The 13,406-nt window shown below is 37.4% G+C and overlaps 1 protein-coding gene across 1 annotated transcript; it reads right to left on the bottom strand.

Annotated features, from left to right (window-relative positions):
* Window positions 1–8,259: 8,259 nt before the first annotated feature.
* LOC134656510 (coagulation factor IX-like) lies at window positions 8,260–11,437 on the bottom strand. Its single transcript, XM_063512073.1, has 6 exons — window positions 11,410–11,437; window positions 10,975–11,256; window positions 9,981–10,102; window positions 9,353–9,529; window positions 8,739–8,898; window positions 8,260–8,614 (listed from the first exon to the last, which is right to left on the bottom strand). The coding sequence occupies exons 1-6, from the start codon at window positions 11,435–11,437 to the stop codon at window positions 8,265–8,267; spliced, it is 1,119 nt and encodes a 372-aa protein (XP_063368143.1). The 3' UTR covers window positions 8,260–8,264.
* Between the last annotated feature and the right edge of the window lie 1,969 nt (window positions 11,438–13,406).

The following is a 13,406-nucleotide window of genomic DNA, read 5'->3' as shown; positions in this document are numbered from 1 at the left end:
CGGGGAACCGTCATGCGGGAGTGAGAGAGGCGATAGGATTCCTTTTGCTTTCTAGGTTTACTCTAAATGTGTGACAGAGACGGCACATACTCTCGTACTGCTGCAAGTAAATATATGTAATCGTCTTCGGTCGACACCCGAAGTATAATAAAAGACCACTAAGTAGGTGATATGCAAGAATTTGTAATCTACGTGCCGGACTCAAACACATCCAATTTTGATAAAGATAGTTCTATGAGTCTCCCAGGTTGTTCTGAAGCTACTCGTAGCTCAACCATAAGTGACACTGAATATTTTAATTCAGACTTCGATTACAAAGAATAAAACTTTTTCTAATAAAATATTTATTTATTTGTAAGTACATTTACTAGGTTATATTAGTTACGAAATTATATTTCATATTCAGCAGTGGCTTTTCGGCGAAGTAAAATATCGGGAGATGAGAGAACCGGACATATTTATCTCAATAAGGCCTACCTACTTATGCACCTACTTATACTTGTTTATACTTGTTTCTTTGTTGTCATGTTGTGGCGTTAAAATAAATGTATTTCTTCTTCTTCTTCTTCTATTGGCCAATTTCTACCTGATCTACCCGGTTTTGTATTAAAATAACTGTTGGACTGCACAGATTAGGCAGTACATAAATGAGACTATATCTTGTTTGGCACTAAAATGATAGTTATATTAGGCAGATTCTTAACTAGTTTTAGTAGTTTTGTCAATCGCACTGCCACTTTAGTATCTGAGACATAAAAACGAGTTTGTTTTAAACATTTTAAGAAGAGGGTATAAGAAAACTAGTGCCTGCGCTAATTTAGAGAATTGAGTTGACGAGCCTACCACCACCAGGCTCCCTTTAGTAAGCCGTGACAAAAAACCGGAACAAAGGGATTCAAGTATCATGACCTTTAGTGTCGTACTAATCGCCTGATTTAACACCTCCTGACTTTTTTCTGTGGGGCTATCTAAAGGGACGTGTCTATGCTAATAGGCCAACGAACCTTCAGCAATTAAAACAAAATATATGAAACACTGTCGCTGAGATAACGCCAGAAATGTGAGAAAAAGTGATGAAAAACGCGATGAAAAGGGTTCGCATCTGCCATGCTGCTACAGCAGGTGGACATTTGTCTGACATTATTTTCCATGTGTAATTGCTGACCCTACATATTATATTTAACAAGGAATACTCAATATTTTTTATGTTTTATAGAATAAAATTTCAAAAATAAAGTGTATACCTCTTATTTGGCCACCCTGTACTAAAAGATGATGGTTGAATGGTTGTCGATGGTTGATGATGACCCGTGTGTTTCATGTGGTCAGAAAGAGTTAAAAGACGCATTAAATTAAGAGTTATATAGGTTAGTTACACAGTTCAGTTTTCTCTTTTCTAAAGAGTTTCAGTTTGCCCAACTAATATTTTTAATGAAATACATAATGGATACGCAGAAATTTATTTTTCATGTCGCTTTGTAATCGAGAAAGCGTTAATGAGGTTCTTTTACTCATTTTACTTTATTACTTTTTTTCCATTTTTCGGAACTTTGTATTTTAATAATTAAAATATTTTATTAACTACAAATTAATATTACAGACATAATTAGTGTTAACGTCTTTTACATTTTTGATTGAGGAAAGTTCCTTTTTAAACTGAAATGTCACTTTTGACACTGACGGATCCGATCCATATCTAATCCAGATCGAATTCATATCCTATAATTAAACTTAGAATACTAAAAGTCTGTGTAGCTTAAGACGGACTCTATTATAGCTGATAATTGATCTATAGTAACGAATAGCCTTCCATGGCACGTGGCGCGGCTCGCGTGTGATTCCGAAGCATTACCGCCAGATTACCGCGAACCCTTTATCTCACCGGCCAGGCGCCGCTCATGCGGGACATTGGCTCCGCTCGCCGCCCGAGAGAAGCCGAGAGAGTACTGCTGTACTTATATACCCATAGAGTACGTCAACTAAAAAAATGGAGCAAAGAAGATTACTAAATTAATCTACGCCAACTCACTGAAAGTTCTAAAATTGTACAGATGTCACATTCGGGTGCCCCTTAATACGATTAACATTATTTGTCATAATATGAATTCGCATAACTGATTTGGCATAACATAATTGTGCATAACGTAGAACGGGCATAATAATAATTGAAATATGCAGAAAATAGAAGAAACCTTTTAGATTTAACATTTCTATCAAAAATTCTAAGTGGTACTATAAACTGCCCTGAGCTATTGTCAAACTTTAAATTTAGAGTACCGTTTAGATATCCTAGAAACCCTATTAACCTTTTATCTCCGCCTTTTCGCAGGACTGTCCTTGGCTCTAATTCCCCCATCCCAAGACTATGTAAGTTGCATAACAAATATAACAAAATTGATATGTTTTGCAGTCCTTTAAATAAGCTTAAACGTCAGCTTCACAAAAATAGTAGTTAAGTATAGTTTGTAGCTTTCTAGTAGACCCCGAAGGCTTATCCTATTGTCTATTGTTAAGCAAAACCGCTCGTGCCACGTGCCACAACCACCTGCATAAAAAATCGCTCGTTCACTTTACCCAGGTAATTGAATTACAACTCCTATGGAAATTGCAATAAGGTTCAAAATGAACTAATGTATAAATATTTTGTTACGACGTGTGCGGTCAGACTTCGGCTACCGAGTGCCGGCGAGTCGAACGCTACAGAACCAGTCTAAAATGTGTCATCGAGAAGCGTAACAAAGGCGCGTTATCGGAGAGCGCACCTACACTGGTTTTTTGAGCGTTGGACTAGCCCGCGCTCAGGTGCCAAATAGAATAATGAAGACCCTTTTTTGCAGGTAAGTAGCACGTGCGGTTTTACTGAACAATAGACAATAGGATAAGCCTTCAGGCTCTACTAGAAAGCTACAAACTATAAATAGTACGTAATTAAACTTAGTTGGTAATACATTTAAATTTGAATAGAATAGAATAGAATAGAAAAGGTTTATTTGGTGTTGAAATACATGCTTAACCTATAATACATCTTATTCTAGTACAAGACACCAAAATGGATGCCACTCAGCATATGCCGATGACTAATGTCCTTAGCCATGGCGCTGGTTTTCAGGGCAACCAATTAAAATACACATAAAAAATATAAAAATATAAAATAAAGCAAAACTTAAGAGAGAGAGATAACATATGAGAGAAGAGGTGACAGTTGAGTTAATTAATTGATAACAGTACATAATTTCGTGTTTGAACAATTTGGAAGTAGAAGTATGTGTTTGTAAGCATGAAACGAGCTTAATAGCTAAAAAAAATAACAATAATAATAATATCTAACGCAGTACGTCAGTTCATATGTTGGAAGTTTGAACATCGGTTAAATATTCTTTAATCTTGATTTTAAAGGTTGCTATTGACGTACAATTTCTAATTGGAGGTGGCAGATTGTTCCAACACTTCGTGGCGGCGTAACGAAAGCTGCCACGAAAAGCAGACGTACTGTGCTTCGGAACAACAAGCCGCTGCGCACCGCGCACTTCACGCTTAGAGTATTTTAACTTATCAAATAAATATGAAGGTTTTTTGGTATGCATGACTCCAAAAATCAACAAAGAGAAGTGTAAAGTTCGCCTGGCAGACATATTCAATAGTTTATTTTTGTTTAGAAATGGAGTGATATGGGAACGGCGTGGTACATTAAAACAATATCGAGCGCAAGCATTTTGTATACGTTGTACCAAAGTAGAAGTACGCGCCAGCAAGCAACTACCATAGACACCATCGGCATAACCCAACTTAGACAAAATTAAGGAGTCACAGAGATTTATTCGTAAGTCTACTTTAATAAAGTCACGAAAACGATATAACACGTTCAGCCTGTAAAAACAATTTCGCACTAGTTCCGTGACGTGTTCTTCAAAACGCAGCTTTTCATCCATAATAAGGCCTAAGTTACGGGCTACGTAAACACGCTCTAAGATATCACCCATGATAACTACTTGTGGCACGTAAGTCTCAAGATCACTTAGTCGCTTATTTGAACCAAATATCATTAATTTAGACTTATTTGCATTCAGGACAAGATTATTCGACATGCACCACTTTGCTATGCGTCCTAAATCAGAATTTAATTTGTCAACTGCAGAGTCAGTTTCATTTGGCTTAAATGAAATATACAATTGAATATCGTCAGCGTACAAGTGATAATTACAGAAATTTATATTGTTAATAACATCTGCACTATACAAAATAAATAGGAGTGGTCCCAAAATAGAGCCTTGCGGAACGCCCCGTGTAACAGTTAGGGGATTAGATGCAGATACTACACCATTAACATCACGTACCTCAACACATTGTGTGCGTCCTGTAAGATAACTCGCAAACCATTCAAGAGATCGTGTGTCCACTCCATAGAAGGCCAACTTAGATAGTAGCAGCGTAGTATTTATAGTGTCAAAAGCACGTGAAAAATCTAGCAACACAAGCATTACATTTTCGCCATTGTCTCTGGCACCCAGAATGTCATCGACTACATCTATTAATGCTGTTGTTGTGCTACGTGATTTTCTAAAACCCGACTGCTTCCGCGGCAGGATGTCATTGACTTCTACATATTCTGTTAGTTGTAGGCACACTGCCCTTTCCAGGATTTTTGATAAAAAGGGGAGAATACTTATCGGGCGAAAATCTTTGAAACTTGTTGGATTCGATATTTTTGGAATAGGTCTAACAACAGAAGACTTCCATGCCTGAGGAAATATGCCTTTTTCTAATGACTTATTAATTATATCAGTAATTAGGGAAAGTGTATAGGGAAGCGTCAGCAAAATCATGTTTAGGGTAATTCCGTCGGCACCTTGTGCATTAGTGGAAAAGGACTTTATAATGTTGAGTATATTTGTTTCCGTTACAGGTCTGAGAGAAAATATAGAATTACTAAATCTACTAAACTCGTATTTAGTTAAAAGAGAGATGTCAACGCAGTTATCTCCAGGCAGCGATAGGAAATGCTCATTTAATTTTGACGGGTTGTTTAAATGTGCTGGTAGTTCAAAACTTTTTCGTTTAAAGTCGGCCACGTTGTTTTTAATGTTTTTCCACAGAGTTCGAGGTTTTTTTAAATTATTATTAGTGTAAAGTTTTTTCGTTGTAAATCGCTACATTGACCATATGTTTTAAGTCTTTGTAGTACTTAACGTGGGAATCTAACTTTGTCAATTTACTCCGAGCATGAGCCTCATCTCGAAGCTTCATCATCTTTTTGACAGTGTACGTTATCCACGGGTAAGATTTATTTTTTATTAGAACTGATTTTACTGGAGCAAATTCATTAAACAACTGTATCAAAGAAGAATTAAACGAATCGACCATATAGTTTACATCGTCTGACACAAGGCTGTCCCATTGGATGGATGCGACACGCTCGTTAAATTGTTCGAAGTCAATGTCTTTCAACGGCCTATATGTTACCCATTGAGGAGATAGCTTTTGTTTTTTAACGGAAACTTCAAACGTAATAAATGCGTGGCTACTAAGTTCCGGTATATGGTCGATGTATAAATCAGTGACACACGAATTTGAGCAGAATAGGTCGATTAAGGTTTCACTATGATTTGTAAAGTGAGTCGGTCGGTCTGTAAATTGGGTGAGATTCATACACTTAAGAAAATCGAGGAGTTTTTTTGAATCATTGCTATTTGCATTTAATAAATTAATATTAAAATCACCCATTAAAATAATAACATCAAATTTAGCGAAAGTAGAAATTGATTCAGTAAGAGCGTCAATAAAAGAGTCAACGCTAAACCACGGTGGCCGATAAGCCGTGCCGACTGCTATACGAGTGCCATTCACAGTTAGACTGAGCCACATCTGTTCCACGAGTGGTGCCTGCGGGTGTGAAATAAGCCGAGCGACTATACCTTGCTTCACATAAAAACCGACCCCACCGACGCGCGAGCGGGCTCAGGGATCGGAACCGGTTTTTTGCAAAAACTTAGAAATAACCATATTTTTCGAATTATTTTATACTCGAAATGTAGGACTCAGTTGTGTTTTTAGGTTACGACTTCGTATTATTAGATTGCCCAATTAGAAATGAAGTAATTAGCAAAGAACGAAAAAATACCGTTTCCGTTCCCATACAAAAAATACCGGTATCCGATCCCTGAGCGGGCTCCTCCGGGCGCGCGCGGGACGTGGCGCAGCATTTGCATGCAGTGTTTACCTAAATTTTATTGTACACTAAGCTCTTAGTTATTAAGGATTTAATAAATTTATGTATGAGTCAGTGTAACAGTTACTGGTAAACCAATAAAAAAAAAACATTATTAACTATAAAAATTGATATAAAATGAATTAGCATATTTTATACTTAAAGCAGCCTTAGCATTCGATGTTAGTTTTTTTTTATAAAATAAATAAAACAATATATACATACAATCAAAATAATCATTATGTATTATTTGAAAAATTTACATTTTCAGTAGCCTATAAATTGGTATGATGAAAAAAAAAGTCTGTCTGCCTGAAAAAAAAAATACATATTACTATAGAATCTGGGTAAATACCTTGGGATTATCAGCCTGGAAAATGCTAAATAATATCAGGCTATCAATCCTTTTTTCAATAAATTGCATGAAATTGAATAAAACGTATGGCAAGTATTCTGTTTGCTCGCAAAATATTGCGGCCCGCCCTCCGGATAGATTCTAAAGTAACTTGCTTAGTTCACAATAATTTTATTCAGACCACGATCATCAAATGTTAAGATAAACTATAGACTTAAATTAAAAAAGATATCCTAACAAATTTGAAACAAATTTTGTACCTACACTGACTGAACTATAATAAGTAACAAGCTTTCGGCCCCAATGAGTTCTCTTGTGCCTCCTCTTTGGGTTTGCAGGCTTCAGGGAACTTCCCATGTTTGGCAGCTAGAGATTAAGCCACTTAATTGCCAAATCAACAACCTTTTCTGTATAGCTTATGTATGGGGTTTGTTATTATTGATGAAGGAATAAAATTACGATTTACGATTACTGGTTACGAAGAAGAAAATGCAATATCTTGAACATTAGTTGTTTAAAAGACCCATGATATGAGGCTAATAAAAACCAGCAACTATTTACGGTTCATGAGTAACAAACTGCTGACAAACTGACCGACGCATATACAAAACTGTCGCTTGCGGTATTTCCGGTCACATACCTTCAAACCGTCAAGAAAAGAGTGTACTCCCGTCTTAAAGTCCGGCAACGCACTTACAACCCTTCTGGTGTTGGGAGCGTCCATGGGCGGCGGTAATCGCTTACCATTAGGTTATCCGTTTGCTCGTTTGCCTCCTATATCTTAAAAAATACAGACAAACGGGGCTCGTTTCCACCGCCGGTTACTGGAACCCTAAAATCAGCATTACCTGATTTTACTTGAATGTCCAACAAGTAGGATATGTTATAAATTACTTATATCCAATCCGTAGAGCTGGAGATGCATCAAAAAGGCAAAACATATTGTATATTTATTTTGATGGGAATTCGAATATAAATTACATGCTGGAACTTGTAATTTAGACTATGTTCGTACTTAACTTATTAGATACCTATATCTACCCACTAACCATTAATCAAACCCAGAGTGCTTTTTGTTCATATTCTTGTAAGAGTAAGTTGAGCAACTGTTTGAGTAGCATAAGATTCCTCTAAAATAGCTTGATCACTTAAGTCCTCTTACATTGTATTGTATGCAATGTAGCTCTGACTAAGAGTATAATTATCAGACCCAAATAAACCTCAACAAAAAGGTCCATCGATCTCTTGCATTAGAGAAACTTAGGGCTTAGAACTTGCCCCAAACAACATAAGGCCATTAGGAGGGACAGTCCGTGTGTGCTTAACTTTGAGTAAGTGCTTTACTAGTGAAATTAGCTTACTTGGGTCAGTGGTGACAAATTTATCAATTAGTGAAGTAATATAAATCTATTCGTACTCGGATCACGATTTAAAGTTGGATAAAACGTCACAGGGTTACACAGCTAAGTCAATAAAAAGTAAATGCTCCTTAAATAATAATTATTAAAAAATCCGCCTTAGTGAAATAACATAGTTTTTCGTGCACAATTCCTCTATGTTTGGAATATGCTTGCGCAGAAAGGTGTGGTGCGCGAACTGCGCGAGCAAGCGGGTGAGCCAGCAACATCACGGCGATGTCGTCTTGGAAGCTTAGTGACCGAGCCACGGAAAGAAATGAAACTAAAAGAATTGGTTGGTACGTATTTAAGGTTTCGTGGAATTATTGCAGTAGCAGTTGCAAATTAATTTCGTTTTAGCTGGTGGTGGCTGATGCGTTGTCGCTGCCGTTCTATCGTCTAACAAATCGGTCTCGGTATCGCTTGCAAAAGTAACATAGTTTTTCGCGCATGCTTCCTCTATATCTGGTATATGCGTGCGCAAGAAGGCGCGGTGAGCGGGCACGCGCGTGAGCGTGGCGCGGGCGAGCGTATTGCAGAGGTGCTCGTTACGCGGGGCGGTGGAGGCCACTCCGAACAGGAGCGGTACCCGTTCGCCGGTGGAATGATCGAAGAACACCAGTCCGCCACCACTATCGCCGCGGCACAGCGCCTTTCCTGATAGTAAAATTATATAAATCAGCCACATTATCACATTCGCACATTATACAGTGCTGCAAGGTCTTTAAAAGGCAAGGTAGGTAAAAAAAATCTACCTAATTTATTCAAAAACAGTGCGTACCGGTAGTGACGCCTGCGCAGATCTTGTCACTGGTGATATACTTGAGGAAGTTGGGCTCCGCGCTGGCGACGCACTCCTCGATGGGCACGTACGGCATGTACAAGTACTGCAGCGCTTGCGCCGGCGGGCCGTTCTCTGCAGTCAGGCCCCAGCCCAGTACCTGCGCGTCATTCTAAATTAATTACCTATGCTTGGCAACCGACTTCTGCCAGATCGAATCTGTGAGGGACCACTTCACGGTCAGCCTACCGCTATGGGGATGGTTACGTAGGCTAGATTTAAAATATAGATTTATTAAAACTGTGAATTTTGATAGGCCACTTATGATTGACCATTTCCAGTATAAAGTTAGTATGAATAGTATGAAAGGATACCAGTAGGTGTACTAAATTAATTGTACACTCGGCCGCAAAATAGCATTGCCACTTTACCTTATCTATGAAATGAACCACTACTTCTTGGATACAACCTGACCACTTACGCGCCATTCATCGGAGTGCACTACAGCGAAAGCAAAAACGTTTTAACTATAACTGATTTCATAGTAGCCATAGATTAAACGCTGAAAATAGAATAGGCAGGATAATGTGCCTATATTGTAAAATAGAACTCACAACACCCTGTTTTCCATTTCGGAGATGGTTGTGTTCAAGATATTCGTCAAAAAGCACGCAGAGCGGGCGGAGGGCGGGCGAGTGTGTAAACGCTGTAGCCAGCAACACCACGGCGATGTCATCTTGGAAGCTGGTGACCGCGCCACGGAACCGCGCCGGTAGATGTATTGCGGATACCTGAAATTTTATTAGGACATTGTCGTTGTAATGGTGATTTTTGTGAAATAGATTTAGATAATTTATTTGTGTCTTATTTTAGAAAAAATAATATCAGAAGTTCATCATTATGGTAAAATTCAAATAATAATAAAAATATTCGATATTGTACTGTTTTAGCGGAGCTGTTTTATTGTACTGTTTTAATAACATGCAAATGAGGGAGTATAGTTATCTATCTTATCATTCACTGTGGCAATGTATGTAAATGTATGTAAATATAGGTCAAACCAATTTGTCAGTAAATAATAATAACAAATAAAATTATACTCATCCTTTTCTTTTGGGTGCTAGTACTAGTGTAATACAAAGATAGTATGATTCTCTCTATGTTTGAAATTAGACAGTCCTTTGACAAACTATAGTTCATAGGTTTATTTTACAGCTATTGGTTTTCCCTCTGGCTACTTACTTCAGCCTTCTGTGCATAAAGGTCGTGGCTGTCGTTCCAGGGCCGGTAGAGCTTGCCGGCCGCTACCACAAACCGCGACGCAGGCAGCGCGCCGTCCACGTCACTCCAGAAACAGTGGGCCGCTAACAACAGTAGGTAGTTTGTGTTACAAGGGATCAAAATGATATATTTCCGTCAAGGGCGTACATTGAATCCTGAATAAAGCGATGGATTCTGCAATAGAATCCCGAACGTAGTGAGGGATTCTCAAGTAGGATCCTGAGCGTAATGAGGGATTCAAGTGTTAACGCCCAAGACGAAATAATTTTGATACCGTGTGACACATACTGCTTTTCACATCAACTATGAGGAAAATAAAAAAATCTTAGTGTTAACACAATCTGATGCTTAAACAGATTATTTAAGCTATAAAAATAATGTGCAAAAAAATGTAAAAATAGTGTGCTAGAACAGAAAAGTGTTACTGTGCTCCGTCCTAGCAGGGAGGAAAAGTGCCACTTTGATCCCTCCTAGCAGGGGAGAAAAAGCTCTTTTCTGAATAGGTGTGAAAAATATTTTTTAGATTCCGTTATTCAAATTCCATTACTTTGTAGGTAGGGTAATTCGCCAGTAACTGGCCACCGGCCAATAACTGGCCACCCTAAACTAAAAATGAATTCTATTCACCTATAAACAGAATTCATTTTAGCATAAGGTTTCAATAACTGGCCAGCCTTCAATAACTAGCCATGCACCTTATAGTAAAATTAATTCTGTTTAAGTATATGTGAATAGAATTCATTTTTAGTTTATGCTGGCCTGTTACTAACAGGTGGCCAGTTACTGGCGAATTACCCTATTTGGTTTTAATTTTTGCGTATGCTATATGTTTTCGTTTTGTTTTTTTTATTTATTATTAAGATAAAATAAAAAAAAAAATTCTTTACTAACGATAAAAAAATACCCATTGAATTTGTCCAAAGAAACGTAATGAGATACGAAAAGTGCGTCTTACCTGATATGACAGCTTTTGTGGTGACTAGTGTTCCACCGCATATCTGCATATAGGGTTCAAACGCCTTGCTGTATACTCCCACGTGCCACTGCAGAAGGGGGGCTTGAACTGATGTTAAACTCTCGCCTCCTACCAAATTGTTTCCGCCAGGTTTGCCTTTTGTCAAATTGTTTGTTTTGGACGAGGACTCTTCAGGAAACCCCCAATTTTCAAGAGAAACCAGTTCACCGTCAGTTAGAGGGCGTTGTTCAATTGTAATATTCCAGTCGCTGGGGATATCTCCTGTATTGAAGACATGAGATGCGACTTGATCATGTTTAATTTGATTTTGGGTATAATTTAGATTTTGTTTTTTTTGATCGTGAGTCGTATAATTTCGCAACATATAATTAGAATAGTCGTCCGAGACGGTTTGCGGTGGCCATTGTGGCCAACGCAGTTTCTTTAGCTCTTCTGTAGTCATCTGATTTGTTTGGTTTTGTGTCAGATTTATTTGACTGGGTCGAATCACGTTATCGTTGTGTCCTGAAGTTGTTGCAATGGGAGAGAACCCAAATAATGTTGGTGGAACCTGATGCCAGTTCTGACTTCTTGATTGATCGAGGCCTTCGCTTGTGAGAAGAATACCTGTGCCAATTAAAAGTTGAATTAGAACTCTTCTTGGATTAAAACATGCCAACAACTACAAAATGAACATAGGTAACCAATTTGCTATTTTTTATTGAAAATTGCATTTAAAAGTACCTATAGATGTGACGTAATTTATTGTTCAAGTAATATAACAGACTAAATCGAATGGATCCTGTATTTAAAGTCACAAAAATAATTTTTATTATATATTTCTTGTTTCCGCTTTGCTGCGAAGAATTTCTCATTTTATATTAATTTAGCTTTTTTCCGGTTGAACTTTAAAATTGCGAAGGCATCTCCAGAACATTTTTTTTACAATTAAGAATTTATTAATAAAACAGAGATTAAATAACAAAATAAATAAATCATAAATCTGGCCCTAAATTAGCCTGAGGCATTGTTCCCAGGATACTGGCCGCATTCCCGTTCCCATTCACTTTGTTTTTTAATCATTAGTGTTGTTTAAAGTGTTTAATAGCTTATTATGGAATGAACTAACGTGGTGACGTGCAGCTAATGAAAAATTAATCCTGAAACGCGTTTAACCATAATTTAGTCAACTCTAGGTTCCAGATATCATTCTACTAAGAGCAGCTACCGAACAACGTCATGTTCTAAAAGCAAAGTTTTGAACTTGGCGAGATCAGTATACAAATTTGACAGAAGCCATTTTTAATAAACTGAAACTTCATTTAGCTACAATACGTTATAAAGTTCTACATGTAGGTACCTACTAACGTTTATGATCAACAAGACAATCCTACCGAATGTGAGAATAGTTAAATATCATTTATTTTTGTCGTTTATACAAATAAACTCACCCAAGAGCAAGATCACGCAGAAGGTCATGATGTTTTCCTGTTGGCAGCCTGCGCTGCGGACTGATCCGGTTGCGCTCGCGCGCCCACAGTGCCCACACTGATGCTATGTCTTATAATAATAAAACTTAAAAAACAAGTAGTTGAGTAAATAACGCCAACTTGCACTAAAACAACACTCTTAAACCTACATCTACATTAGAAAATTTACAAATTAATATAAAGGTTGCCGCGATAGTTATTCTTAAAATAAAATTATTTAGACGGATTATATCGCGTATAATCAATTATCTTTAAAATTATATTTTCATTAAAATAATTATTTGCAAATCTACAAAACTTGCCCGATAAACATATAACACAAGTTCGCACAAAAGTCCATGATGTTTGGTTTTGGCATGCCTGCGGACCGGCCGGCTTGCGCAAGCACACTGCATGTTTGATTTGACTAGTTGTTGTGTTGAAGCTTAAATTGTGTGTTACTTATTTTGTTCATTCTCTAACGAGCGAGCGAAGCGAATTTACATTCAACTTCGAACACAGCATAGCTGGTTAGTTTATGTTTTAATCTCTACCATAAACTAGATTTATCGATCAAGGGATTATTATTAGAGACAAACCAAAGAAAGTCTGCAGCGCAATAATTTGACATCGAATTAAAAAACTACATATGGCATTGTTTTTTAAGCAGTCAGTAAACGTCATGCACTATGGTATGTGTTTGTCAAAATCGTTTAAATATTCATTGTGTTTTGTGATGAACGGAATAAACATGGTGAAACCTTACAAAACCGGCGTGCGGGAGTTACTTTTCCGCATGACGAATAATTTTACACTTGTAAAAAGTCAGCACGAGGCGATTCAAGCGGAAAAACGACAATGTTTACAAAATTTGGAGTTGATGACGGGTAAGTGGAATGAAACATCTTAATACTTCTTACCTACTTAGATAATATAATATTGGTTTAGACTAAGGTTTCACAG

This window comes from Cydia amplana, chromosome 2 (assembly GCF_948474715.1).
Source record: "Cydia amplana chromosome 2, ilCydAmpl1.1, whole genome shotgun sequence".
NCBI classification, from domain to species: Eukaryota; Metazoa; Arthropoda; class Insecta; order Lepidoptera; family Tortricidae; genus Cydia; species Cydia amplana.
Note: the sequence above shows the minus strand (reverse complement) of the source record. Positions and strands in the feature narration are given on the sequence as shown.

Bases quoted from the DNA above. Each gene is read 5' to 3' on its own strand.
- LOC134656510 (XM_063512073.1), bottom strand. From the start codon at position 11,437: ATGACTACAGAAGAGCTAAAGAAACTGC. The intron at 10,103-10,974 runs GTAAGACGCACT...TACTGTTGTTAG, and splicing joins CACAAAAGCTGTCATATCAG to CGGCCCACTGTTTCTGGAGT. The intron at 8,899-9,352 runs GTGAGTTCTATT...AATGACGCGCAG, and splicing joins GAAATGGAAAACAGGGTGTT to GTACTGGGCTGGGGCCTGAC.